This window comes from Rhodamnia argentea, chromosome 1 (assembly GCF_020921035.1).
Source record: "Rhodamnia argentea isolate NSW1041297 chromosome 1, ASM2092103v1, whole genome shotgun sequence".
In the NCBI taxonomy this organism is placed as follows: Eukaryota; Viridiplantae; Streptophyta; class Magnoliopsida; order Myrtales; family Myrtaceae; genus Rhodamnia; species Rhodamnia argentea.
The window spans coordinates 16,770,161-16,795,798 of NC_063150.1; the positions used below are offsets into that span (position 1 = coordinate 16,770,161).

The window sequence follows — 25,638 nt, forward strand, 5'->3', positions numbered from 1 at the left end:
TGGCTATAACCCAAACATGATATGTTTTATAGAACATGTCAAATTTTCGACACAAACATGGACACTTAATAAAGTGGTCATACTCTGAGCAATAATAAAATAAAATAAAATAAGATAAAAATAAAGTGGTCCTACGATGCTAGAGATGATCAGTTCCAAGACCAAATCTCGGACCCTATGATATGGGTCCCCATTAAAAATTATAACTAGGAATCGAACCAATTACACCTGGAACCCGTTGGTTCGAGGTCGAAGAAACACTACTTCATCCTGTCAAAGAGGAATACGTAATTTTGCGGAACTCAAAACATATGGACAAGCAAAATAAAAAAGAAAATTCAAATTAGTTGTTTGCATAACGACCGATATAGATATATTGTTGTTTTTATTTTATTTTATCTGTTGGTGAATACAAGATGCTAGCACCGGTGGCTTAAGAGATCTACATTCAGCAATTCCAATTTTGTCTTATCTGTGAATAAGTGGCAAACTCAAAGACGGATTAGAGAGATTTCATATTTCTGAGAATGTTCTAAGACCAAAATTAGCCAACCAATCAGCGGGCTAGTTGCTTTCTCTCAAGACATGGTGCACTTGAATAGACTGATATTACTTAGATTTCATGAAAAATATTCCTGACCAGTTTGCAATTAGCATCCCATGGTTTTATAATAGTCACAATAGACTGATATTACTTAGATTTCATGAAGAATATTCCTAGCCAGTTTGCTTACCTGAATCAAGGTCTAGATGTTGAGGAGAGAAATTAGCATCACATAGTTTTATAATAGTCAGCTATGAAGTTCACCTTGAATTTGAGATTGACCAACATTACATGTGCTAAAGTGGAAGCGCCATTTTCGAGATTGATTTTTGTTTGTATAGCATAGAAAGTTTAAGTAAATGATTTACCGATTGAATGTGGATGTCAGTAAGTCTTCTCTTTAGGTCCAGATCTCGGACTTATTTTGAAAACTTTGATTAATGCATTGGTGTTCCAATGGAGCTGAACCCTCTTTCCTTTCATCCCATCCCCTTCCTTCGATGTCTGATGTGCCGCCTATGATCTAGTCCCACTCAAGAATGGCGGGATCATGACTGTTCCATTCCCTTCCTCATGTGTCCGATGTGTTGCCTCCGATCTGGTCCCATTCCAGAATGGTAGGGATCACGGCTGTTCTGTATCAATGCTTCGTATCATCGGACAACTAATCGAGAAATTGGGTATACATGACATGAACACAAGGACAACCTTTCCACGTGTTGAGCTCCTACTGGATGGATTACGATGAAGTCTCTGACCATCGCATTACAACATGAGAAGTTGGACGATGAACAACTTGCTAACGGCACTTGGTCGAGGAATGCAATGACACGCCATCGAGAGGAAGCACTCACTATTACTTTCGCCCCGCTCCTCCAATATTTCTCACGACAGCCAAGCTCGATGGTAGCCATGACAGTGCAGATGAGAGAGTCGGCATGTGGTTGGTTGGTCTTGCTTTTTTGGTATTATTTCAAATGCATGATTTCATTGTCTTCGATTACCGTTTCTCAAAAATAATTTGTAGTTTTTTATTTGAGGTTATTTTTGCATGGGTCCAACGAATAATAATTTTATTTTATTTTTCTTTCTATTTTTCTCTTTTTTGACTACTTGTTAAAGTTTTTGAAATAAATGCATTGAAGAATTCTAAAAGTCATTATGAAATTTCCTCACTATGCTCATTGCTGTAGTAAAGTAGATTTCTTCGAAGTACGAAAGCACGTTGTTTTTATTAATGTTTTGCAAACTAATAGGCGAATAAAATGTGCAACTAAAAATGTAACATGCCAGGAGAAGCCTCGTGATGCAAATCCATCCATTGATTGAGCCACCCATTAAGTATAAAAAAAAATGTGCACTTTATATGTCGTTACCCATTTTATGTACAGCCATTATCTAATCAAATCAGGCATTACAAATTTCATGGTGATCACCACTCAATTCACATACACATGATAAAATCGATTTATGAGCTTTCCTTGAAAATGAAAATGCTTTGAAAATTATTTATTACGTCAATTCTCTTATTTTTCATTATGACCATCACTCAATTCACATACACATGATAAAATTGACTTATGAGCTTTCCTTGGAAATGAAAAAAATATTTTAAAAATACTTATTACGATAATTGTCTTATTTGCGATTTAGCTATCTGGATTACAAGTAACTAGGGTTTTCTTGATTTAATTCAAGATGTGAGAGATTGCTCTTCTCTTGACAATATGCTTGCTCAATCCCATTTTGGCGAGGGGCCAAAAGTCTTGAATTCCTCAAATCTCAACTTATAGAAACTTTTTTGTGTACTCTTACAAAATAAAGGTTCCTTTTAACTTGTAATCCAGATAAAATTTTGAAAAAAGTACGATGGAGTCCTCAACATTCTAAATCCGGTGCAATCAACATCTTTTGACGATCGGGTGGTCGATTTGGCTAACGTGGCATGTCGTATGTTGCAACAACGTGGTGCCACATCAAAAATAGACTAGACATAAAAATAAAAATAAAACAAAAAAGCCAAGAAATTTTAATTGAAAAAAAAAAAGTAGGAGCAAGAAAAAGACAAGAATTATAAAGAAGAAAAACTCACTGAGGCAAGAGAATGAGTAATTTTTTTAGATGATATAACCAATTATTTTTTGAATCTTTTTTTAAATCTTGAATTTTCTGTGAAATAAATACATCATAAGAAAAAGAACAAGCTCCGCTTCAAGGAACAATCGGAAGCCGAACGGGAAGAAGAACCCGATGGAAAAGACGTTACTCTTCTTATTGTTCCTCGAAGTGGGGCTTCTTTTCTTCTTAGTAATACGAATCTTGGCTAAGGTGCATTGTCAATGTAAACAAAAGAACTTACAAATTCTCTGCTAGATAAATGACACGTGTGATTGGGTTAGTTTTAGTCATGACGTGGTGACACAACGTTTGTTGTTAGTGCCAAATTAGGGTTTTCACCGAACCAATTATTAATGTGAAATGGAAAGAAAAATAGCAATTACTTCAACAACTCTGAAAAATAGATTGATTCAATGTGTGTACACATAAATCCACATGTCAATGCGGATATTTTGAGAGGTTTTAAAGTAGAGTAAACACTACGGAAAATCTTGAACTAGTACTGTGTAACAAATTTTTTCTAAAATTAATTTTTTAACCACAAAAAAATTCAAACTGATACACTTGTGATAAATTTATCCCAAATTGGTATATTTGTGATAAATTTACCCGCCGTTAGTTTTCGTTCAATCTAACCGTTAAAATGCTAAATTGTATGCATGTTGCAATTGATGGATGTAGTAACTTGGAGTTTTTACCCTATGTTTGTCACGGATGTATCGGTTTGGAACTTTTCATGGTTTTAACTCAATTTAACGGAGGATAAATTTGTCACAGTTGTACCAGTTTGGGATTTTTTGTGGTAAAAAAAATCAGTTTAAGGTAAATTTATTATAGGTATATCAATTTAGGGTTTTTGGTGATAAATAAAATAGTTTGTGATAAATTTATGACAACTATATCGATTTGGGGTTTGTTGAGGTTAGAAAAATAATTTGGGGTAAATTTATCATAGATGTACTAGTTTGGGATTTTTATGGCATTAACCCTTAAAAGTATTTCATGTTAAACAAAATTCAAAACATTTTGAACAAAAAAAAAAAACTCAAAATCCAAGTATTACAATAGTTAAAAATAGGGAAAATGGTACTAGGAGTGCCAATATTTGTGTACGACACTCATTTTAATGCTAATATTTTTTTTGGATTACTTAAGTGTCAATTTTTTTGAAAAATGATTATTTTAGTGCCAACTCGATGAGCCTATCTGGAAATCTCAAGTGGCACGTACGTGGCTTGTCGGAGTTTCCAAGTTAGCAAAAAAAAAAAAAATTAAAAATCAATAAAGAATCTACATAATATTAAAAAAATTAAAATTAAATTGAAAAAAGAGGGGAAGCGGTTGTAGCGGCTAGGGTTGTGAGCCCTCGCCGCCGCAACTTCTGCATCCTTTTTTTTTTTTTTTTTGTTTTTTTAAGTTAATTTTCTATTTAATTTTATTTTTTAAAAAAATTAACTATTTTTAAGGTGAACAGTCCACGTGGAAGGCATGTGGACTACAAATAGACGCCATGTGGTTTATTTATTTTTTTTTAAATAATTGCCACGTAATATAAAAAAATTATGAAAAAATGTCACGTGTACTGTTTGGCCAAAATTGGCACTTAAGTAATCACTTTTTCTCCGATCTGCACTTAAGTGATCTAAAAAAAATATTGACATTAAAGTAAACATCGCATATAAATATTGACACTTTTGATGTCCTTTTGCGTTAAAAATAGATGTCCAAGTCCAAAGCCGAAGTCAATTCTGCAATCGGGCCTATGAAAGATTCGGCCCAACTGAATTCCTCCCAAACGGCGTCGCTTCCCCCTCCTCCTTCTTCTCCAACCCAGCAAAACAAGATCGCCTCACCATAATCTCTCTGTCTCTTTCTCTCTGTGACAATCGAGGATGGAAATGCGAATTCGCAGCGGTCTTCTGCTTCTCCTCATCTCCTCCTCTCTCTCCCTTATCACCAAGGTGCGTCGCGGTTTAGCATTCGTTCCGTCGTCGCTGATTCCCGAGTTCGCAATTCGGGTGATCTTGTGCTTTGTTCTCGATTTGCCTGCCACCGTATCGATCTGCGTGCTTGTGCTTGTTGAATGAATTGTTGATTTCGCCAGGCTGAACTTGGCGGTTCTGTTTTCTTCGTGGATAGCTCGAATCACCAGTATCTGCGGCATCGATCCCCTGACGATGCTTCTGAGGTAATTCAATCCTAGAGTGATGGCTAACTCCGCCTTTCATTTTATATGGATAATTGCTCGCCCGAAGGTCTATTTGCCACCGGATTTCAGCGCTGTTGACCTTGTAGCTTGGTTATGCTGAGAAATTCGATGGTGTTAAGCTTTGTTTGGTTGCTGGGAGAAAGGGGGAAGTGGAATAGAACTTTTAGCCTTCCGTCGAATTGATAAATAATCAATATCTGCTTGATTGTAGTTATTGTACATAAGTCTCTACTAGAGGTTGGAAGAACAGGTAAGCGAAATTGATAGCGTGTAGGTCAAAGGGATTGTCGACTCTGAACTTCGAGATGAGTCTTGTTAAGTCAAAAGTGATCCGACCATATTGTTTCTTTTGAGCTTTATTGGCGGAATGATTTTGGAATGGTAAGTTTCCTGGAACCCTCCCTCGTGCCATTGATCTGGATAGTCGGGAGTTGTGATTTACTAGTAATTAGCAAGTCTGCGATAATTCAGTTGCTGTTCAGTTATCCATCCATAATTGTACTAAAATTGACAATTATCTAGCTTTTTTTTTTTTTATGGATTTATTAGCTTTGGTAATATGTACATGTTGGCATACATTTCTTTGACTCTAAATATCATACTCCTTTGGCAGTTCAAATCAGTGTCGCCATCTGAAGTTGGTGCTGCAGTGTCAGTACTACTTGGCTTGGCACCCCCTGTTTCACTTTCAGCCACTGGTTCTTCCAAGGTTTAATCTCTGCTCCTTCATAAAATATGACGATTCTAGCTTCTTTCTTGATGTCAATTTTGTTAGTGAAGATGTCTTTGACAAATTTTTGACACCTTCATAGTTGAATGAGGTTCTCATGCCGAATCCGTTCGATAGACCTCGTGCTGCTTTTGTTTTGGAGGTGACAGGAGTTGAAGGTCTGGTTGGCTGTTTGTTTTCCACATAATCTGTAGTCTTGAGTGTTTTATTTGGCTATAACATGCCCATTTCCTTTGTAGATCTTCTTCCCTTGTTCAAATCCAATCTATTTACAAATGCCTTCATGGACAAGGTTATTTCTGGGTCAGATAAAGCTGAAATTCGACTCCCAGGTACCCATTTCTTTGTTAGAATGGATAAGGGTACTTTTTTCCAAGCAAAAAGGGAAAACAAAAAAGAATAAGGCCATCCTACTAAATACTCTTGGTTTTTTTTTTTTTTTTTTGGATTGTCATTTATTTATTTTACTGCAGAGGAAGAAGCATTGTTAGTTTCCCTTGATGAGTCCTCAGCATCTGATTTTGCATCTCTCAGTGATGATGAAATTGGAAAATTTGTAAGTTAGGAGTTGAGAATCCCTGTATTGGCTTTATTTTTTCGTTTCTTTCTTTTTTGTTCTGCACTATTATGTTAATGAATGAGTTAAACTCTGCATCTGTTTAGGCTTCCTGGATGGGTGGATCTTATGTCACTGATATGTCGGAATCGTTAGAAGGGGAGTTGACTTTCCCTCTAGGAAATGGCGCAAAGATGAGTCTCCATATGTCAAAGGTCTTTTTACAGAATCCAAAAAATTACTCGCATTCCTTATCTTAAGTTATGATACCTCTCAGTTATAGTATTAAATCACTTTTTTTTTTTGTTTTGCTCTCTAATCCGCAAAGGGTACATTCTTACTTTTCTGCAGGAAGCAGCTAGGAAATACATAGCTAGTCTTATGTCTCTTGTTAATGGTGTAAGAAGGGCTATTGATATGCATGAAGATTTTTCACAAGGCACAAGAAGACCTTCCGAGTTGATCAAAGGCTGTTTCGATGGTATTAAGGTAATAATTTACTTTCGATATGTCTTTTCTCTTTGAGATTATCTGTGAGACGGTGTTTGTAAAAGCCAAGAGGCCTGCTAATAATGAGGGTGCATTGCTTCGTAGTGGAAGCTAGTTCTTACTTGACGTGAATTTTTGTGGTATTATGTCAAAATTGGAGTTAGTGATGCACTTAGATATGCTGAAAGTGGATCTCAGTGGAGAACTTATCTTGGCCTTGTTAAAACTCATTTTTTAGGGGAAGGTCCTCATTCCTAGATATATGTTTTTTTTAAGGGACTTATGAACTGATGTTTTGTAACATGTATAATGCCCAAACACTAAAGAAGAAGGTAACTTGTTTTACGATTGCAATACCATTCTTGAACTGCACTCTTATTGATGCAATGAAGCACAAAACTTTTTTAAGAACCTGCAGTTCTGCTTCTGCTTTGGCAGTTTTCAGTTTTCTCGTGAGACAGGCTGCTGTTTTAGAGTATGGCATAAGATGCTATTCCTCCATTTATAATCATGAGGAAGTGTGATTTCTTTAGATACTTTTACTGGGAGTTCCCTATTGATATGTTGGGTATCATAATAATGGAAGAATGTTTCCTTTTGGTTTAAGATGGTGCTTTGACCGGGATTAAAAAAAGATTGATTTTCTGTCACCGTGGTCTGATTTGGGTGTGCAACGAGTATGCTTTAGAGTATGTACGGAGAAAGGTGTGTTAAACATTTGTGCTGTTCTATTGTCAGGCTTGTGATGTAGCAATGTAACTTCATACTGAAGTATGCTGCTTGTGTATTTTCTGTACTTACTATCTTTGGGACTAAGCTCTCGAGGAATAATGGAGTGACTGATTCAACCACACACACACGCCCCAAGACCGAAGAAAGGGAAATGAAGCCGTCCATCATGCAGTAATGCTTTAGCTGACGTGTGTGCTTGTAATTAGCGTCCTCACAGGTTATTTGCCCTTATTGGTTCAGGTCTTAAAAGAGGAGCATGGAACTGAAGGTGTTGCTGAACAAGGATTACTTGTATTGCTTGCTACCTTGTCCAAATCATATAATCTTTTGCAGGAAGCATATAAAGGTCAGTTTTTCTTACCTATAAAATTTACTTCTTGGTAACAAGTCAAGTAATGAGAAACTTAATGTAAGCAAGCAATCGACTCAGATGCTAGAAAATGTTAATGGCATCTCTATACGACTGCGAAAACCTCAATCCTAGATCATCATTCCGATTTTGGGTACATAGATCACCAAAATTGAGGAATGGACCAAGCCCACAAGGTATTCTTGTTTTCAAAAATACCAACACAAATATAGTCTAGGCTTGTCTAAAAGAAAACCTTCTGCATCTCAAACTTAATTTAGGCTTTCGGAATCATTGAAGACAAGTTGAATTGCTATTGTTATTAGTTGATTTGATTAAAAGTAGTCAATTTTGCAGTTTTTGAACAAAAAAAAGCTTAAATGGACTATCATAGTCTTTTATGAGATTTTAACAAATGCTTGAAAGTGTGCCATCACCTGAATTAGTGAACTAACTAAGCTTTCCCTAATGTACCACTTTCATCACAAGTGGTGCATTCAATTCCTTTGCTGTGAACCCCAGCATACATGATCTAGTTAGTTTCCTTTTCTGAATAATGACAATAATGAAGTGATATTTCAAACTTGTTATTAATCTTGAAGTAGGCACTCATTCATTCTCATCTGTACTTTTTCCATCCGGAGTGACTTATAGTTTTGAGCCCTTTTTCTTAAGAAAAAAAATCTTGCGGCTCGCACACTTCTACTTTTATTTAATGAGGAACACTTCAAACCTTTCAAAAAATATCTATATAGATATGTAGATTTGTATCTAGGGTTAATATCACGAAAAACCCCAAAGCTGGTACATATGCGACAAATTTACCTCAAACTATCTTTTTGACAACCAAAAACTCCAAATTGGTATACGTGTGACAAATTTACCCCAAATTGGTATACCTGTGATAAATTTACCCTCTAGTTTTCGTTAAATTTTACCGTCAAATTATTAAATTGGATGACATGTAAAAGTTGACGGGTGTACCAATTTAGAGTTTTTACTCTTTTTGTCACATGTATATCGATTTGAGATTTTTCATAGTGTTAACCCAATTTAACGAAAACTAACGAAGGATAAATTTGTCACAAGTGTACTAATTTGGAGTAAATTCGTCATAGGTGTATTAGTTTGAGGTTTTTGGTAATAAAAAAAATAGTTTGGGGTAAATTTGTTACAAGTGTACTAGTTTGGGGTTTTTCGTGTTATTATCCCTTATATATAATGTTTTCACTATATTATAAAGTTTGAATGAGATTTTATGTTCTGACAGAAAGTAAGTTATTTTTGGTTAGAAAAAGTGGAAACAAGTGGGTAATTAGGGAATTTCCAAAAGAAGATATTGCAGCTCCACATTCCATATTGGCATTAGTGATTCTGACAACCATGAATGTGTTTACCCATGCACATGGATGATGGGTTGAGTAGCCGATGTTATATAAATGTCTTAAAATTTTGGTTCATAACACGCAACGCATACTGCAATGGACAGGTCAAATTGTTGGAGTAATACTTTTGGGCAATGCGGCCTCTTCCCAGTCGGACTCTTTGTTAGATGTGACTTTTACTTCTCGGCCGTCAGTGCGATGGTTGGCAGAAGCTGAAGGCTCGGCAAATGCAACTGAAGCTGGAGTGGTGTTAGTTAGACGGACTCTTGCTTGGGTAACCGGGATTATTCTTCTTATTTCCACTCTCTTGGGGGTAAGATTCATCACTTTGAAGTGCCCCTTACTTTGTTTTCTAGCTACGCTGCCAAGTACTTTTCATTGCCCGAAAGCCACCTTTTCTTTCTACGGAGGCCTGTTTTAACACTCCTTCCTGCTTATGTGCAGATCTATCTCCTTCTGAATATGCCTCTAACAAAGGACACCCTGCTGTATTCGAATGTCAAGCTTGACTAAGAAAATAAGCAGTAGAGACAACCATCTTCGAGAAGATTAGCTTATTTGATCTGCCAAAGCTAGGCCTGTTTATATGTGCCGTGCGATCTCTGTCCGATGATGATGATGTATCGTGACCCCTTGCTCATCGTACGTTGACATATACCATATTGAATGGGGGTTCCTTATTTCTCCTGGTCCCGAGCGGACATTCTGTAGCTAATGGGCTTTTTTTTTTGGACACAGGAGGTTTAGAGATTACCTTGAAGTCATGAGAAATACTATTATTGTTCATGTCTTCATTGTTTGCGTTGTATATGATCGTCTTTCGACATTGCTGTGCTCTTCTATGGCCATTATATGAATGTGATGCTGACTAAAATAATTTTGGCTTGGCCATTCCGTAATCTCTCTTTTCGTCGTACCTCTCTGATTTTTCTCTGATACTACATCTCCGCCATTGGTAAAAATAGTTCTGCTCCTATGTGGAACACAATCTAATTTAACGGGCAGCAATGCGCAGTCTATTATGCTTGCAACTGGACACAAAAGATGCAACTAACCGTTGGCCATTAGACATTACGTGCATGTGGGAGTATAATATTGGCTAGGGACTAGCCATGAGATCCAACGAATCATGCGTTGTACCAGTCTCGTCCTATATAGTATGTTTGCTCGGAGAAAACCTATGATGCTCTTGTATGAACAGTCCCATCAACCTTGAGACCCTCGCTCAGTGACGGCGCTCAATTTGGAGCTATTATTCCACTGAACTTCCCTGCAGGCATCGAAGGACATGCAACGGTGGTTGCGCGAATTTGGTGCCGAAACACAAGGCCGTGTCAAAGCGAAGACACCTCAGAACAACACACTTCGCCAGGAACATACAGATCACAGCCGCTGGTTCATATGATACCAAAGCATATGAACCATCACTCAAACAATTTTAGCAAATAGGGAGTCTGGCAAGCATTTCTGAAAAGTTTATGACTATATTGTCTAATCGTCAAAATATTTAGGACTAAATTAACACAATTTAAATGTTTAGGAGTGAATTAACTGCTGCACAATAAATTTAGGGCTTTCCAAATAATTTTCCCCAAAAAATTAGGACTGCGAGACTTACCACACGATCATGTTAAGACTATATCGCACATGTATTCGATTATTGCAAACGTAATATAATTCTGTCAAATAAACCCGATGCTACATTTTGTAGGTGGATGTTTTCCGAGTCGTTTGAATTTTATTGTCTCTAGAGAGGAACTCCTTGTACCACGTCGCTGACCATTTGGGTGTTCTCCGCAGTGTTGGAAGTCCACATAATGCAGCCCAAATCGTATCGAATACCCGTGTAGCCATTCGAAGTTGTCTAGCAGAGACCACATGAAATATCCCCTCACATCTGCTCCTTTTCTGAATTAATCAAACAAAGAAAGAAGAAGATGACTCTGAGCAAATCTGACAAAAATTGGTGTACTTTTTCAATCATCAGAAAATTTTGATGTTAATTCAGGAATACTGAAGGCATTCAATACCGGATGAAACGCTAGGTATACCTCATGACTTCACTTAAGACGGCGAGGTAGCTCTCATGGTACTCTATTCTTTCTCTGTCCTTTAGCGAATCGTGGATCGCACCCGTAGGTTGCGCATACCCTGCAAAATGACGATGAATCTTTCTTTATATAGGTGGAATCAATTGATGATCTTGTTTGGAAAACTTGGATGATGAAAAAGGGTTCGGTTTAGAATTGTTTGTGTTGACACAATACCATTCTCAGTAATGAACATGCGCGTGTTGTTGTATCTTTCTTTGACAAACGTAACGATCCCTTCCATGCCCCTTGGAACGACGAAGAAATCTGGCATCACGGTCTGCAATGTGATCAACTGTTAGTCAAAAACATATAATCCTGACAGGGAAATCTACTCAAAATCACGCCTAAGAACGCTGCTAAATGGACTCAAAAGTCTTAAAAATGGAATTGTCTATCATTAGCTGATTGCATCCGAAGCTTGTTCACCATATATGGCTATAGTAACTGTAAGTTGCTTGACTAGTTACTTCAAATTAAGCCGACATTATCTCTCGAGACAATACGCTGAACTTAATATATATCTGTTAAGTTTCGCAAAAATCGTATATATGTATGTCCAGGCAAATGTGCTTATGTTTCTTACCTGTTTGCCGATGTAAACTCCACCTTTTTCTCCAGTGAGATACACGGACACGTCCCCTAGAGAGCAAGGCGAAGTGCATGAAGAGAACATGCAGTCCTTCACATAAAGAGTCTTGTAGTGATTTACTCCGATGAAATCCAACTTCACCTCGAGGAGTTTCTTCCGCTCTTCCGCCGAAAAAGTCGGCAATCTCAATCCTATGACTTGACGCATCTCAGGTGGGTAATCTCCATATTCTAAGGGGTCTACAAACCTGTAATTGATAGAGAATAATGAGCAAGTTTCGGCAGAAACAAAGATGGAGAGGGGAGAGTTCTTGATAAATTATGTACCATGCAAAAAAGAACGCTAAAGATGGTTGGACAGCCAGACGAACTATTAAGTTAGTGTCTCGAGTTTGAATCGTATATAGAGACTCATTGGAAGATTTTGATTTGTCCAAAATCTGTTGCGCATCTTTTGAGTATCTCGCGCAAATCTGGATTATTCGGGCGAAGGGGATTGATATTTATCTCTAACCGTTTGACTTTTCTTGAGCTTTCTTTATGATGCGTGCAGGAGGGAGACACTTTCTTTGGATATGTACAGATCAAAGAAAGTCACTAGAGGACAAAGAATTAACTCACATATCCTAGAATTTATATTAGTTTATGAGGACAAAAAAAGGTCTTTGTCAGAGAAAGAAAGAGGGGTTTGCTTTATCCCTCTCTTGCAGAATAGTCATATAAGAAAGGGACAACCGCACAGTGGCTTCGTATCTATAAAAAAAAAAGCCGCACGAAGGGAAAAAGAAGCAGAGAAAGGGCGCTTCTTGAAGCCGCACGAAAACGAAGAAAAGAACGTCATTGATGTTCTTTGTTCAGCCGTTTTGGAGAGCAAACAAGACGAGTATCTATTTCTCTCTGTGAGTCTTTCTGAGTGAGAGTTCTGTGAGAGATTGTGAGATATGGCTTGTGGATTTGTTTTGGGCTTAAGCTAGGTGCGGGAAACACTCGAGTGCATGAGCGATTGTAACTTTGATTCTGCGATTATAGTGGATTATATTGCTGGCTCTTCCCGTGGACGTAGGTACCGACATTCTGACCGAATCACGTAATCTCTGGTGTCATTTATCGTTCATCGTAATTTTTCTGGTGATTTCGTATTGACTTATTTGCAAGATCCGTTAGGTTTCCGTGTTAATATCTCAACAATTGGTATCAGAGCCAGGTTAGAGTTTCTATAGTTGATTTGGGGCTTTTGCTTGTCTGATCATTGTCGGGAAATTCTGTTATTGCAATTATGTTTGGAGCGAAATTTGAGATTGAGAAGTTTAATGGGAGGAACAACTTTGGGTTATGGAGTCTCAAGATGGAGGCGTTATTAACGACTCAAGGTTTGGCTAAGGCATTAGAGGGCAAGGATGAGTTGCCCGAAACTATGAATGATTTCGACAAGGACATGTTAATGAAGAAGGCGAGAAGTATAATCATGTTGCACCTATCGGATGAGGTGTTGATAGAGATAGCGATGAGAAGGATGCCGCAGCATTGTGGGCTAAACCCGGGCACTCTATGTTATGAAGGGTTTGAACAATCGCTTGTATATGCTGAAGAGGATGTTTCGGTTTCGAATGGCTGAAGGCACATCTACCAGAGGCCACTTAGATGAGTTTAACAAACTCATGATGGACTTGAAGAACGTCAACGAGGCCTTGCCCGATGAGAAACAAGGTATGATGTTGTTAGCATCTCTACCAGATTCTTTTGAGCATTTTATGGATTCATTACTGCAGGGGCGTACTACGATTACCTTGGAAGAGGTAAAGTCTGCTCTATTATCTAAGGAGTGGCAAAAGAAGTTACGAGAAGATAACTTGATGCAAGGTAGTGCGCAAGGTTTGTTCATTCGTGGTAGAGATGAACATAGAGAGTCTAGAAATAACGGATGGAAGAGCCATTCTAAATCGAGGTCCAATGTTCCGAACCGTCAATGTTATCACTGTAAGAGATAGGGCACTATAGGAGAGCTTGTCCGAAGTATAAGGGTAAAGGAGTTAAGGTGGAGCCCGCGGGTGATGGTAATATTGTTACCACAGCTGATAGTAGTTCTAGTGATGCCGATGTTGTGTTAACGGTTGCCACGAGTTCATCGGGGGATGAATGGGTGCTTGATTCTGGATGTTCTTATCATGTGACTTCTCATAGACATTGGTTTACTACCTATCGGTGAACGGAGGGTGGTAAGGTGCTTATGGGGAACGGCGTTGCTTGTGAAGTAGTGGGGATCGGAACAGTTCAGATTAAAATGCACAATGGAGTGGTGCGAGCGTTAACAGATGTGAGGCATGTACCGGAACCGAGAAAGAACCTTATCTCGTTGAGTGCTCTTGATAGGTTCGGATATCGGATTTCTTCTGAAGGTGGAGTTATAAAGGTCTCTCGAGGTGTTCTTATTATGATGCAAGGAAAGACAGAGTGCGGGTTATATCTACTCCAGGGAAAGACGGTGATTGGCTCATCTAATAGATTCTCCGATACTTCATGTGAGGATACAACACAGTTATGGCATATGAGACTTGGACACATGAGTGAGAAGGAGATGGTTGTTACGAGTTAGAGGGGCCTACTAGGAGGTTATCAAATTGAGAAGCTGGATTTCTGTGATCATTGTGACATCGGTAGTCAGCGGAGAGTGAAGTTCGGTGGCTTCACCGGACCTTAGAGATTGTAAGTTGCATACACTCGGACTTATGGGGACCCTCTCCAGTTTTGTCTAAGGGAGGTGCCAGATATATATTGTCCTTAGTTGATGATGTTTCAAGAAAAGTCTGGATTTGTCTTCTTAAGCACAAGAGTGAGGTGCTTGGTCGATTCAAGTCATGGAAGGCGATGATCGAAAAGCGGATAGGAAGAAAGATCATGTGCCCGAGAGCTGATAAAGGGCTAGAATTCTGTTCGGATCAGCTTAGTCAGGTTTGCGTAGAGGAAGGCATGGTGAGACATCACACTATTGCTAATACACCACAGCTGTTTGGAGTTGCTGAACTAATGAACAGAAATTTATTGTAGAGAGCTTGCTCTTTACTCTCCAATGCTGGATTAGATGAAGATTTCTGGGCTGAAGCAATTAATACTGCTTGTTGGTTAGTCAACAGATCACCATCACCAGAAGTTGATTGGAAAATTCCCGAGGAAATGTGGTCAGGTAAGCCTATTGATTACATCGAACCGAGAGTGTTTGGTTGTCCTGCTTATGCTCGTGTGAGTGATGGCACGCTTGAGTCGGGGGCAAAGAAGTGCATATTCCTAGGCTATGCACATGGGGTGAAGGGATACGTGTGGTGCATTGAGAAAGATTCACCCAGGTTTATGTTCAGCAGTGATGTTACTTTGATGAATCTGCTCTGTTTCAGAAGAGGAGTAAGGGATCGATTGAGGAGAAAGATTTGGACGGTGTTCGAAAAGTGGAGCTTCGGTAGAGCCTAGAGATGTTCGAGTACAACGATGTGACAGGCCAGTCGCTAGCTTCCACAAGTTGAGGTTGTTCCGAGGTCATAGTTGATGAAGCTTCGAGGTGGTCGGCAGAAGTGGATGAGATAGAGCGACAATTGTATACGGATATTAAAATATACGGTTTGGGTGCAGTAGAGACAGCTTTGGGTATGGAGAAACGGAGAGAGACTATTGAAAAAAATTTTGTAAGTACCCTGCTTGGTGCATATTATAAATTGTCTAGTCTGTCACAGTGTACTTGGATGGAGGTGGAGCAATTGTCCCATGCTTCACTTGTTAGTCTTGTTGGTTATCCGAGTTATGCCATGGATAGTACCGAGCTTGATCTATTACATGCAATTAGAAAAATGTATATGATTAATCCGGATATACATTGTGATGATGTGAAGTGGATCCTCCTGATTTTATTAGGGATGACGGACGTTGGGGTATATTTTGGAGAATGTAGTTCGGGTAGTGTGGCGGTAACTAGGTTTGTGAACCTGGGTCATGTAGGGAACCCGAAAGATAGTCGATTTCGAAGGCGTTATGCCTTTACTTTTGTTAGTTATACTATGAGTTGGAAAGCGTCGTTGGGAGACACTATAGTCTCATTGACGACCGAGGCTGGAAACATGGTAACAACAGAAAAAGTTGAAGAGGCGGTGTGATCTAATGACTTGATTAGTGATGTTGACATAGGACATTCGGTTGATGTGGTGTTCGGTAAAAGTCGGAGATATCGCTGGAGAATCGAGTTCATTGGTAACCGAAATTTCTGCATCAGATATAGCATATCAAGAGAGGATGTAGCTGTGAATAAGTTTCAAGCGGTGGATAATCTTGTGGACATGTGGACCGATTTCATTTCTCTAAATAAGTTCAAGTTCTACTTGAGCTTGATGGACGTTTGTAGTGAGTGAACGCGCGCGGGGGCGTTGGGAGAGCCGTCATGGATGATGAGGTACTATGACTTGGCTTCAAACGTCGAGCTAAGGTGGAGATTGTTAAGTTAGTGTCTCGAGTTTGAATCGTATATAGAGACTCATTGGAAGATTTTGATTTGTCCAAAATCTGTTGCGCATCTTTTGAGTATCTCGCGCAAATCTGGATTATTCGGGCGAAGGGGATTGATATTTATCTCTAACCGTTTGACTTTTCTTGAGCTTTCTGTATGTTGCGTGCAGGAGGGAGACACTTTCTTTGGATATGTACAGATCAAAGAAAGTCACTAGAGGACAAAGAATTGACTCACATATCCTAGAATTTATATTAGTTTATGAGGACAAAAAAAAAAAAAAGGTCTTTGTCAGAGAAAGAAAGAGGGGTTTGCTTTATCCCTCTCTTGCAGAATAGTCATATAAGAAAGGGACAACCGCACAATGGCTTCGTATCTTAAAAAAAAAGCCGCACGAAGGGAAAAAGAAGCAGAGAAAGGGCGCTTCTTGAAGCCGCACGAAAACGAAGAAAAGAACGTCATTGATGTTCTTTGTTCAGCCGTTTTGGAGAGCAAACAAGACGAGTATCTATTTCTCTCTGTGAGTCTTTCTGAGTGAGAGTTCTGTGAGAGATTGTGAGATATGGCTTGTGGATTTGTTTTGGGCTTAAGCTAGGTGCGGGAAACACTCGAGTGCATGAGCGATTGTAACTTTGATTCTGCGATTATAGTGGATTATATTGCTGGCTCTTCCCGTGGACGTAGGTACCGACATTCGGACCGAACCACGTAATCTCTGGTGTCATTTATTGTTCATCGTAATTTTTCTGGTGATTTCGTATTGACTTATTTGCAAGATCCGTTAGTGTTTCCGCGTTAATATCTCAACACGAACGGCCGGAGTGTCATCTTACGGCTCGAACCATGGAGCCGAAATCACTATCCCAATCATTCCGCCTTGCTTTTCCTGATTATGAACCTTTTTTTTTCGGTTTAGGTCCAATAATTACATAGTATATCTTAGAGCTCGTCACGGAAAACAAAAGGACATGTATGTAAGTTTCTCCCCCAAAAAAAAGTAAGATTTGTGATGAAGCTATGAGATTATGAATAGAGCCTGGATGTATGAGAACATCAAGTGACGACAACTTCAATTGTTTTCATTTTGAAGTATGTAAGAAATGAAGTGATGATTTCGCTTTCACAGCTTAAAGAGGCAATTAGTCTAATTCTGTTCTTTCTTGTTCATTTACGCTAAATCTCTTGAACGCACGACGGTGACGGTAAATTTGGTAATAGAGCCATTTACTGCATAAAAAAGAATCAATTCGTAACTCTTAACTTACCTGGTAATACTTCCGGTAAATTTCAGCGGCCGTGGCGTGGGACAACACCAGATTGTGGGTCGCAATGTAGGGTTCGAGAGTGGAGTCGCCGTAGGAGCAATTGCCAAACGGGTAGGAGCACCGGCCCGGCGGGTAAGCTCCCGAGAGGTAACCATGATAGATGAACACGTTAGGCTCGTTGAATGTGGTCCAATACGTCACTCTATCTCCGAAAGCTTCGAAGCAGACTTGTGCAAAGTAGCCGAAGTCCAGCCTACAAATAATTTTGGAACACATAATGTAAAACTGTGGGAATTGATTGGATCGTCGTATTGATGAAGATTAGAAAGGACGGAGGCGAATGGTTTACTTACTGTATTTCGAAACTCAACCACGAACCATACCGATCTTCTAGCAGCTGTGGAATGTCGTAATGGTTCAACGTCACGAACGTCTTTATACCTTATTCGAAAGAACAGATTACAAATACTTAGAATGGGTAATTCATCTTTTTTCAGAGCAACGACTGTGTATGAACGGTAAAATTGAACATTATGCCAAAAATGCACTCCAAGAGGGTACTAAGAAAATGTTACTTTTGAATTAATGAATGATATTACTTAAAGGAAATGCGAAAATTACAGTGTGGGTATCAAATGATATTGCTGTAGAACTCGATGCCTTCTGAATTGAAATCCCCAAATCGTCCTTCTGGAGTTGAAAGTGACACAAAATTTGAGCAACCATATGGTGTTAAACTGATAAGAAAAGATAATCATTTTAAAATGAAAATGAAATTACATACTAGGAAGAACTCTAAACCAAGATATGGAGAATCTGTATGCATCCACCTCGAGATTATGCATCAACTCGATAGCTTCCTGTTGCACATTGATATATATCCATGAGATTAAGAAATAATCAAGCTTTGGTTAGAGGAAATTAATCTTTCTATGAGTACCCAAAGCTTTCTAGGTTCAATTTACAATTACAATAAGGGCTAAGGATAGCTTCTAGTCCAAATTTTGCATTGGTTCCGCCTGAAATCCGGAACTTACCCGTCAGAACATGTTCCTTACTTTTTGGAACCTAAAGCCTACCCTTGATACTTTGGAACTTGGAACTTACCTTGTCACAAGTTTTAGAGTTGGTTCTAAGGTCTATTCATGTTCCACGTGTATTTTTAATTGAAAGATTGTCGCGAATCATCACCTTTAATGATTATTATTTGTTACTACAATCTAATGATCGTAACTCATATTTAGATACACGAATAAATATGAAACGTTAACAAAGTAAAATCTCAGTAATAATATCGCATGAAATGGAAGCTCGGACTAGTGGTTTTGAATTACACACTTATCATCGGATGCCATAGAGTATTGTAGGATTGCTCAAATACATACATCAAGAAAAAGGAAATTTTTTTAAGAGTTATAAGTTCTAGGTTCTACCTAAAATCTAAAACTTACCCGTCAGGACGGGTTCTCCAATTTTTGAAACCCGAAACCTACTTTGCATACCTTAAAATCATGTGCACCCATAATCAGAGCAATATCTTAAACATCAACTAGTTTTATGACATTTTGGGCTGTTAAATGAGGATTTAATGAGAGCATAGAGGAAGTCAAGTACCAAAAAGAGATTATAATGATCATCCGTCACGTCAGCGTCGCTTCCATGTTCTATTTTGCCTAATCATCGAAAGGCAAGTCTATCACATGTCAATAGACTCAGGATCGATTAGGCAATTTTTTATTATTCAATTATATATGTCAAAGATATTGTGAGATTGCATTACGAATTTTAAGCGGAATATTGGGCTTAAGTACATCCCAAGTGCCATAAGTTGTATACGGCGCTCACTTTAGTGCCAAAACTTTCAAATCGATCACTTTAGTGCTAAGTTTTTGTAACTTCGATCACTTAAGTGCCAACTTCTTTTAAAAACGATTACTTTAGTGCCGGAGCTAACATGGCTTGCCGAAAATTCGACACGTGGTATTTTTTATTAATATTTGAGATGACATGGCTCGATGAATTTGACACTAAAGTGATCGTTTTTAAAAGAAGTTGACACTTAAGTGATCGAAGTTATAAAAACTTAGCACTAAAGTGATCGTTTTGAAAGTTTTGGCACTGAAGTGATCGAAGTTACAAAAACTTAGCACTAAAGTGATCGATTTGAAAGTTTTGGCATTAAAATGAGCGCCATATACAACTTATGGCATTTGGGGTGTACTTAAGCCCTGGAATATTGTCAAATAAATAATAAGACTTTGCCACATTATCATTGTTAAAAAATAAAATCAGTTTCATAGCTCGATATTGTTTCGTCATACAATCTTTCCTGCCACACAGTATAAGCAAATTTTATTAGCTGGCCACTGACGATCTCGTGTCAAACTATTGCTTAATCAAATGATTGCTCAATGACAATTATAAAAAAAGAGGACTTTACCAACTCCCATAAAAAATAAATAAATAGACAGACTACCTTAAAAATGCAAAATTCATTACACATACATTAGTCCTAATTCACAAAAAGAAACTTACCTAATGTTTTCCAATTACATGTAGGCTTCATACAAAACCGAATGGAAAGTGATTTTCGGCTTTCTTGATTTTGACAGGCCGGAATATTCTGCTTTTCAAACTCCTAAAAAATAAATAATTTTCTCTGAAGTCATTTTCTTGTGTTGGTTTCATAGGAGCCGTGACCCTATAGTCCTACTGTTTTCCTGGAAAATAAACAAATAGAGAAGAAACAGAAAATTGAGACAGAACCTGGTATGTGTGAGAAGACATCCCAGTTGCTGGGGCTTTTGTTACCTTGCATGTACCCCCCTTGAATCTGGGCAGAAAACAGAAATTGAAAATTATTTGGTATGAACTTGTCGAAGAACAACATAACATATACTTCCACCAAAAAACCACCATAAAAATTTCCAAAAGAAAAAGAAGAAATAGCATTTTCAATTGCTTTACAATGTCTTCGCTTGTTTTTTTACAAGGAAAATCTTTCACTGAAATTCGTTCTTCGGTTTTTATTAATAAGGTTATGTGGTTCAATTCTCGAGGAGGTATCTAATGAAGAACAGATCACAAAGAGAAGGTGTGGAAATGGGTTTGAAATAGATGGATTGAAAGTGGACTTGAGATCAACAAAGGTTCGAGTTAAGTTTAATACTCCTAAGAAAGCAGTACATGACTAGAAAATAAACTTAGCTACTAGAATTGAAAGTGCAAGAAACTTAAAGTGCGACACAAGTTAAATTGCAGAGGAAATTGAGTGTTTTTGGATGTGTGTTCATCTTGTTGATCTCTTCTTTCTTCTGGATATTTGTATCTCCTATCGCCCTATAATTGCTTAGTCGGTTATCTTTGTGTCTTCAAATCTTTAATCTTGGCGCCTTCAATAACTACCCCTTTTTGCCCATGTTCTTTATTGCTTTTGTCTGCCAAAATTTAATCTTCAACTGCCATAATGACTTTGAATTTAAATCTTTTTGAAAAACCTCCCATGATCCGTTCATGCCTATTACTTTCGTTTCCTGCTTGTAACTTCCCATTGATGTGGCTAACTTAGCTGTTCCATGGCCCTCTTTACGCCCGCAACCCTCCATCATTGACCTTCTGCGATTTTCGGAAAGTTCCCGAATCATGACCACTTATCGAATCTTGGACTCAATGACCTTGCTACCCACTTCCCGAATATCAAGTTCTTGCAACTTTCGGCATATTACGGCCAACTTACTAAATTTCGGAAAGTCATTCGTCGCTCCTTATTTACCGACTTTAGGACATATTGATGATGACACCCATTCGATACTTGTTATTATTTTGGTGTTAACAAATGCCCCCTTTTAAAAGAATTAAAAGAGTTTTAATTCTTTTAAATGCCAATGATGAAGAGTCACTTACTTTTCATTTTAGCAGCCGTTTGGTTGCCTCGTTTCGCAAGCTTGCCTTTTCAACTCTTTTCATATCGTCCCGATATAAATACAGCTGTCCCCATACAATCGGACATCTCGCCCCTGGACTTGCTTTTTCGAAACTCATCATCTTCTTCATTGCTTCTCTACTTTTCTGCTTTCTCAACTCCCGACGATTTTGCTTTGCACCTATCCAAACTACTCCATGGCTCCGAAGGCTCAAGCTTGTTCCTTTTCCGCTTTCGACGCCCTAGATCATTATCACCATTTTAGGGATTCTCTATTTGTTCAGCGATTGACCTCTTTTTCCTCTTGCAGAGTTATCTTCATTTAGTCGAACTCCCAATGGTAATCGCTCTTTGTGGAAACGATTGTATGAGCTACTCTCACATGGGTACTACTCCTTGCTGCTAAATCTTGAATACGAGCTAGAAGTGATCGACTCGACATACATCCTCAAATCCAAACTATTTCTATCTGCTGATTCTTATTTTTTGGATTTGGTATGGGAGTTGTGTTCTCTCTTTCCTTCTAGCCTAGATGAATTTAGGCACAACGTGGGGGAAATCTGGGATCTTGAACTTTCACTTGTCGAGACTAAAATCCTTGAATCCTAGATTATAGAGGAATCTTCACTATTATGCTCCTTGAGGGAAAAATATGCTTGGGCTGAGGATGCTTATATTTCAATCAAAGTATGAAGCTGACATGGCATTTAGCCTTCTCAATTTCCTTTCCAATCTTATCTTGGGAGGAAGCCAAGCAAGGTTGCTAGAAGAAGACATAAATTGTGTCGAAATCTTGGTCGAACATTTATCAAGTCGACACCGTCAGATAGTTCGGGATGCCAAGGAAATATCTGAAGTCCTTCAAGTCCATTTACGCCGTCTTGCCTATCTTAAGGAGTGTCGAATTGAGCTTCAGGATAATCTGCAGCTACATTCTAGTCTTGTAACAAAGAACTCTAAGCTCGTTAAAGACTTGAGAACTTTTGTAATCAAGATTGGAATGTATTTCCACTTCCTTTAATTCAATTTCCTTGTGTTTTCTAGACCGATGGATGATATTTCTTCAAGAATCTTCCATTGATAGAACGTGATAGCTCCTTTCCATTAATATCCATCAGCATGTATGCATTTCCACTAAATGCTTCGGTAACTAAATAAGGTTCTTCCCAATTTGAGGACCACTTACCAAATTCCCTATCTTGGTGATTGAATGGTAGGATTGTTTTCCATACTAAGTCACCGATAGCAAATTACTTGGTTTTGACCTTCTTGTTAAAGGCTCGAGCTACCATCTTCTTTTGCACAATTAATTGGTCCAAAGCATCTACACGAACTTCATCAACGTCGTCCAAATTGGTGTACATCCAATCCCCGTAATCCTCGGGCAATATTTCACTCTGCAATTGTACCCTTAAGGATTGCTCGGTGATCTCCATTAGTAATACTGCTTCTTGTCCATACGTGAGCATAAAAGAACCGACACCAATGCTTGATCTTCGTGAGGTTCAATATGCCCATAATACTGTTGACAGTAAGACATCCCATTCTCTTGGATTCTACTCCAAGTGCTTCTAGATCAAACCTATCATTACTTTGTTGGTAGCTTTAGCTTGTCTATTTGCTTGCGGATAATATGGCGTGGAATGCATCATCTTAATTCCTCTTGACCGAGCAAGCTCCATAACCTCACTTCTAGTGAAAACTGCTCCTTGATATGCAATGATTGACTCGGGTAAGCCAAGACGGTGGATAATGTTCTCCTCAATGAACTTAATTATTGTCTTCTGACTAATGTTCTTATATGGAACCGCCTCTACCCATTTTGTAAAGTAATCCGTAGCCAGAAGGATAAAACTATGTTTATGAGACGAAGGTGGATAAATCTTGCCTATTATGTCCATCGCCCATCCTCCGAACGGCCATGGTTTTATAATAGAATGGAGTTTAGCAGCTAGTACATGTTGCGGTGGTCCATGTTTTTGACATGAGTGACATGCCTTAGCGTAATCAATACAATCCTGCATCATCGTTGGCAAAAAATATCCATATCTCTTCAATAACCATCTCATCTTAATTCCAGCTTGATGCGCTCCATATATGCCTTCGTGCGCTTTTGCCATGGCCAACTTTACATCATCTTCACATGAGCATTGCAACAGCAATCCATTTGAAGACTTTCGGTATAGTTCTTCTCCTACTATCATGTACTTCTAAGTTTATCTCCTTAGCTTTTGGTCTCTTGAATCGGGATTCTTCAAGAATTCCATGATAGGTTGTCTCCAATCTTTTTCTCAGACCACTTCATTGATCGCTATTGGTATCTCTCTTTTCTCAATGGAAGGAATAGAGAGTATAATGGTGGTTGCTACGCTCGCCAACTATTTTTATAATTTATAACTTGAGGCCATCTGTGCTAACTCGTTGGCTTCATGATTTTTTTTTCTTTTGACATGAACTATGTCATAATCTTTAAACCGATCTAATTGCTTCTTGGCTAAATAATAATAGCCACTCAAATTTTCATTCGAGCATTAACATTCTCCTTTTACCCGCTTAGCCACCAACCGTGAATCGCCAAATATCTTAACGAACCGTGCTCTCAAGTCAATCAATATTCCTAAACCTATGATTAGTGCCTCATATTCAGCTTGATTGTTAGAGCATTCAAAATCTAACTTACAAACACACTTTGTTTGTTCTCCCGTAGGAGAGATCAACACCAAACTTGCTCCGCCTAAACTGTTGGTACAAGACCCTTCAAAATATATTGTCCATGGAACAACCCGACTAAGATTCTATTCATTTTCTTCAATTTGTAAACATGGGTATTCGATAAGAAAGTTGGTAACAGCCTGACCTTTGATTGCTTTCATTGGCACGTACACCAAATCAAATTTAGATAAGAGAAATGCCCATTTGGCTATACGTCCTTTTATAACGAGTCGTGACAACATATATTTTATTACATCGGTTTTGCTGAGCACATGTACGATAGTTGGCTACAAATAATATCTTAACTTCATACAAGAAAAGTACAAAGATAGACATAATTTTTCTATCGCGGTATATCTTTTTCAACATCGAGTTTGTGTCCTACTTAAGTAATATACCGCTTGTTCTTTGCCATCTTCATTTTCTTGTGCCAACATATTCATGATAGTTGTATCGGTAGCAGATAAATACAATTTCAATGGCCTGGCAACTTTTGGCGGCACAAGAACAAGTGGATTGGTCAGGTGCGTCTTGATTGCATCAATGTCACTTGTTGTTTTTCTTCCTAAATGAATTCATCTTGATTCTTAAGTCGCAAGAGTTGTGTCATTTGTTCCATTCTCCCAAATAAGTTTGTGATAAACCTTCTGAGAAAATTAATTTTTTGAGCACGTACACCAAATCGAATTCGGATAAGAGAAATGCCCATTTGGCTATACGTCCTTTTATAACAGGTCATAACAACATATATTTTATTACATCAGTTTTACTGAGCACATGTACAGTAGTTGGCAACAAATAATATCTTAACTTCATACAAGAAAAGACAAAGATAGACATAATTTTTCTATTGCGGTATATCTTTTTTCAACATCAGTTTGTGTCCTACTTAAGTAATATAACGCTTGTTCTTTGCCATCTTCATTTTCTTGTGCCAACATACTCATGATAGTTGTATCGGTAGTAGATAAATACAATTTCAATGGCCTACCAACTTTTGGCGGCACAAGAACAAGTGGATTGGTTAGATACATCTTGATTGCATCAAACGTCACTTGTTGTTTTTCACCCTAAATGAATTCATCTTGATTCTTAAGTCGCAAGAGTTGTGTCATTTGTTCCATTCTCCCAAATAAGTTTGTGATAAACCTTATGAGAAAATTAATTTTCCGAGCACCATTTGGAGTTGTTTATTTGATGTAGGATGAGAAAGTTCCATTATAACTTTTGCCTTGTTTTTGTGAATCTCAATCCGCCTTTGATTGGTTAGGAAACCCAAGAAATTTCCTGCTTGAACTTCAAAAGCATACTTGGCTGGATTCATCTTCAACTTATACTTCCTCATCCTAATAAAAGCTTGCTCAAGGTAGTCCAGATGATCCTTTTGAGTTGATTTTTCCATGATGTCATCAATATAAACTTCCAAGAACTTACCAATCATATCATGAAAGATAAAATTC

At 38.2% G+C, this 25,638-nt stretch overlaps 1 protein-coding gene and 1 pseudogene across 1 annotated transcript; one reads left to right on the plus strand and one right to left on the minus strand.

Annotated features, from left to right (window-relative positions):
- The first annotated feature begins 4,464 nt into the window (after window positions 1-4,464).
- On the plus strand, window positions 4,465-10,011 carry LOC115733469. Its single transcript, XM_048271662.1, has 11 exons — window positions 4,465-4,623; window positions 4,767-4,850; window positions 5,485-5,580; window positions 5,684-5,759; window positions 5,841-5,933; window positions 6,075-6,157; window positions 6,265-6,372; window positions 6,509-6,646; window positions 7,619-7,724; window positions 9,217-9,425; window positions 9,557-10,011. Exons 1-11 carry the CDS (start codon window positions 4,555-4,557, stop codon window positions 9,623-9,625), a joined length of 1,131 nt encoding a protein of 376 aa, XP_048127619.1. The 5' UTR covers window positions 4,465-4,554; the 3' UTR covers window positions 9,626-10,011.
- A 792-nt stretch (window positions 10,012-10,803) lies between these two features.
- Window positions 10,804-25,638, minus strand: part of LOC115730966 — a 42,157-nt pseudogene continuing 27,322 nt past the window's right edge.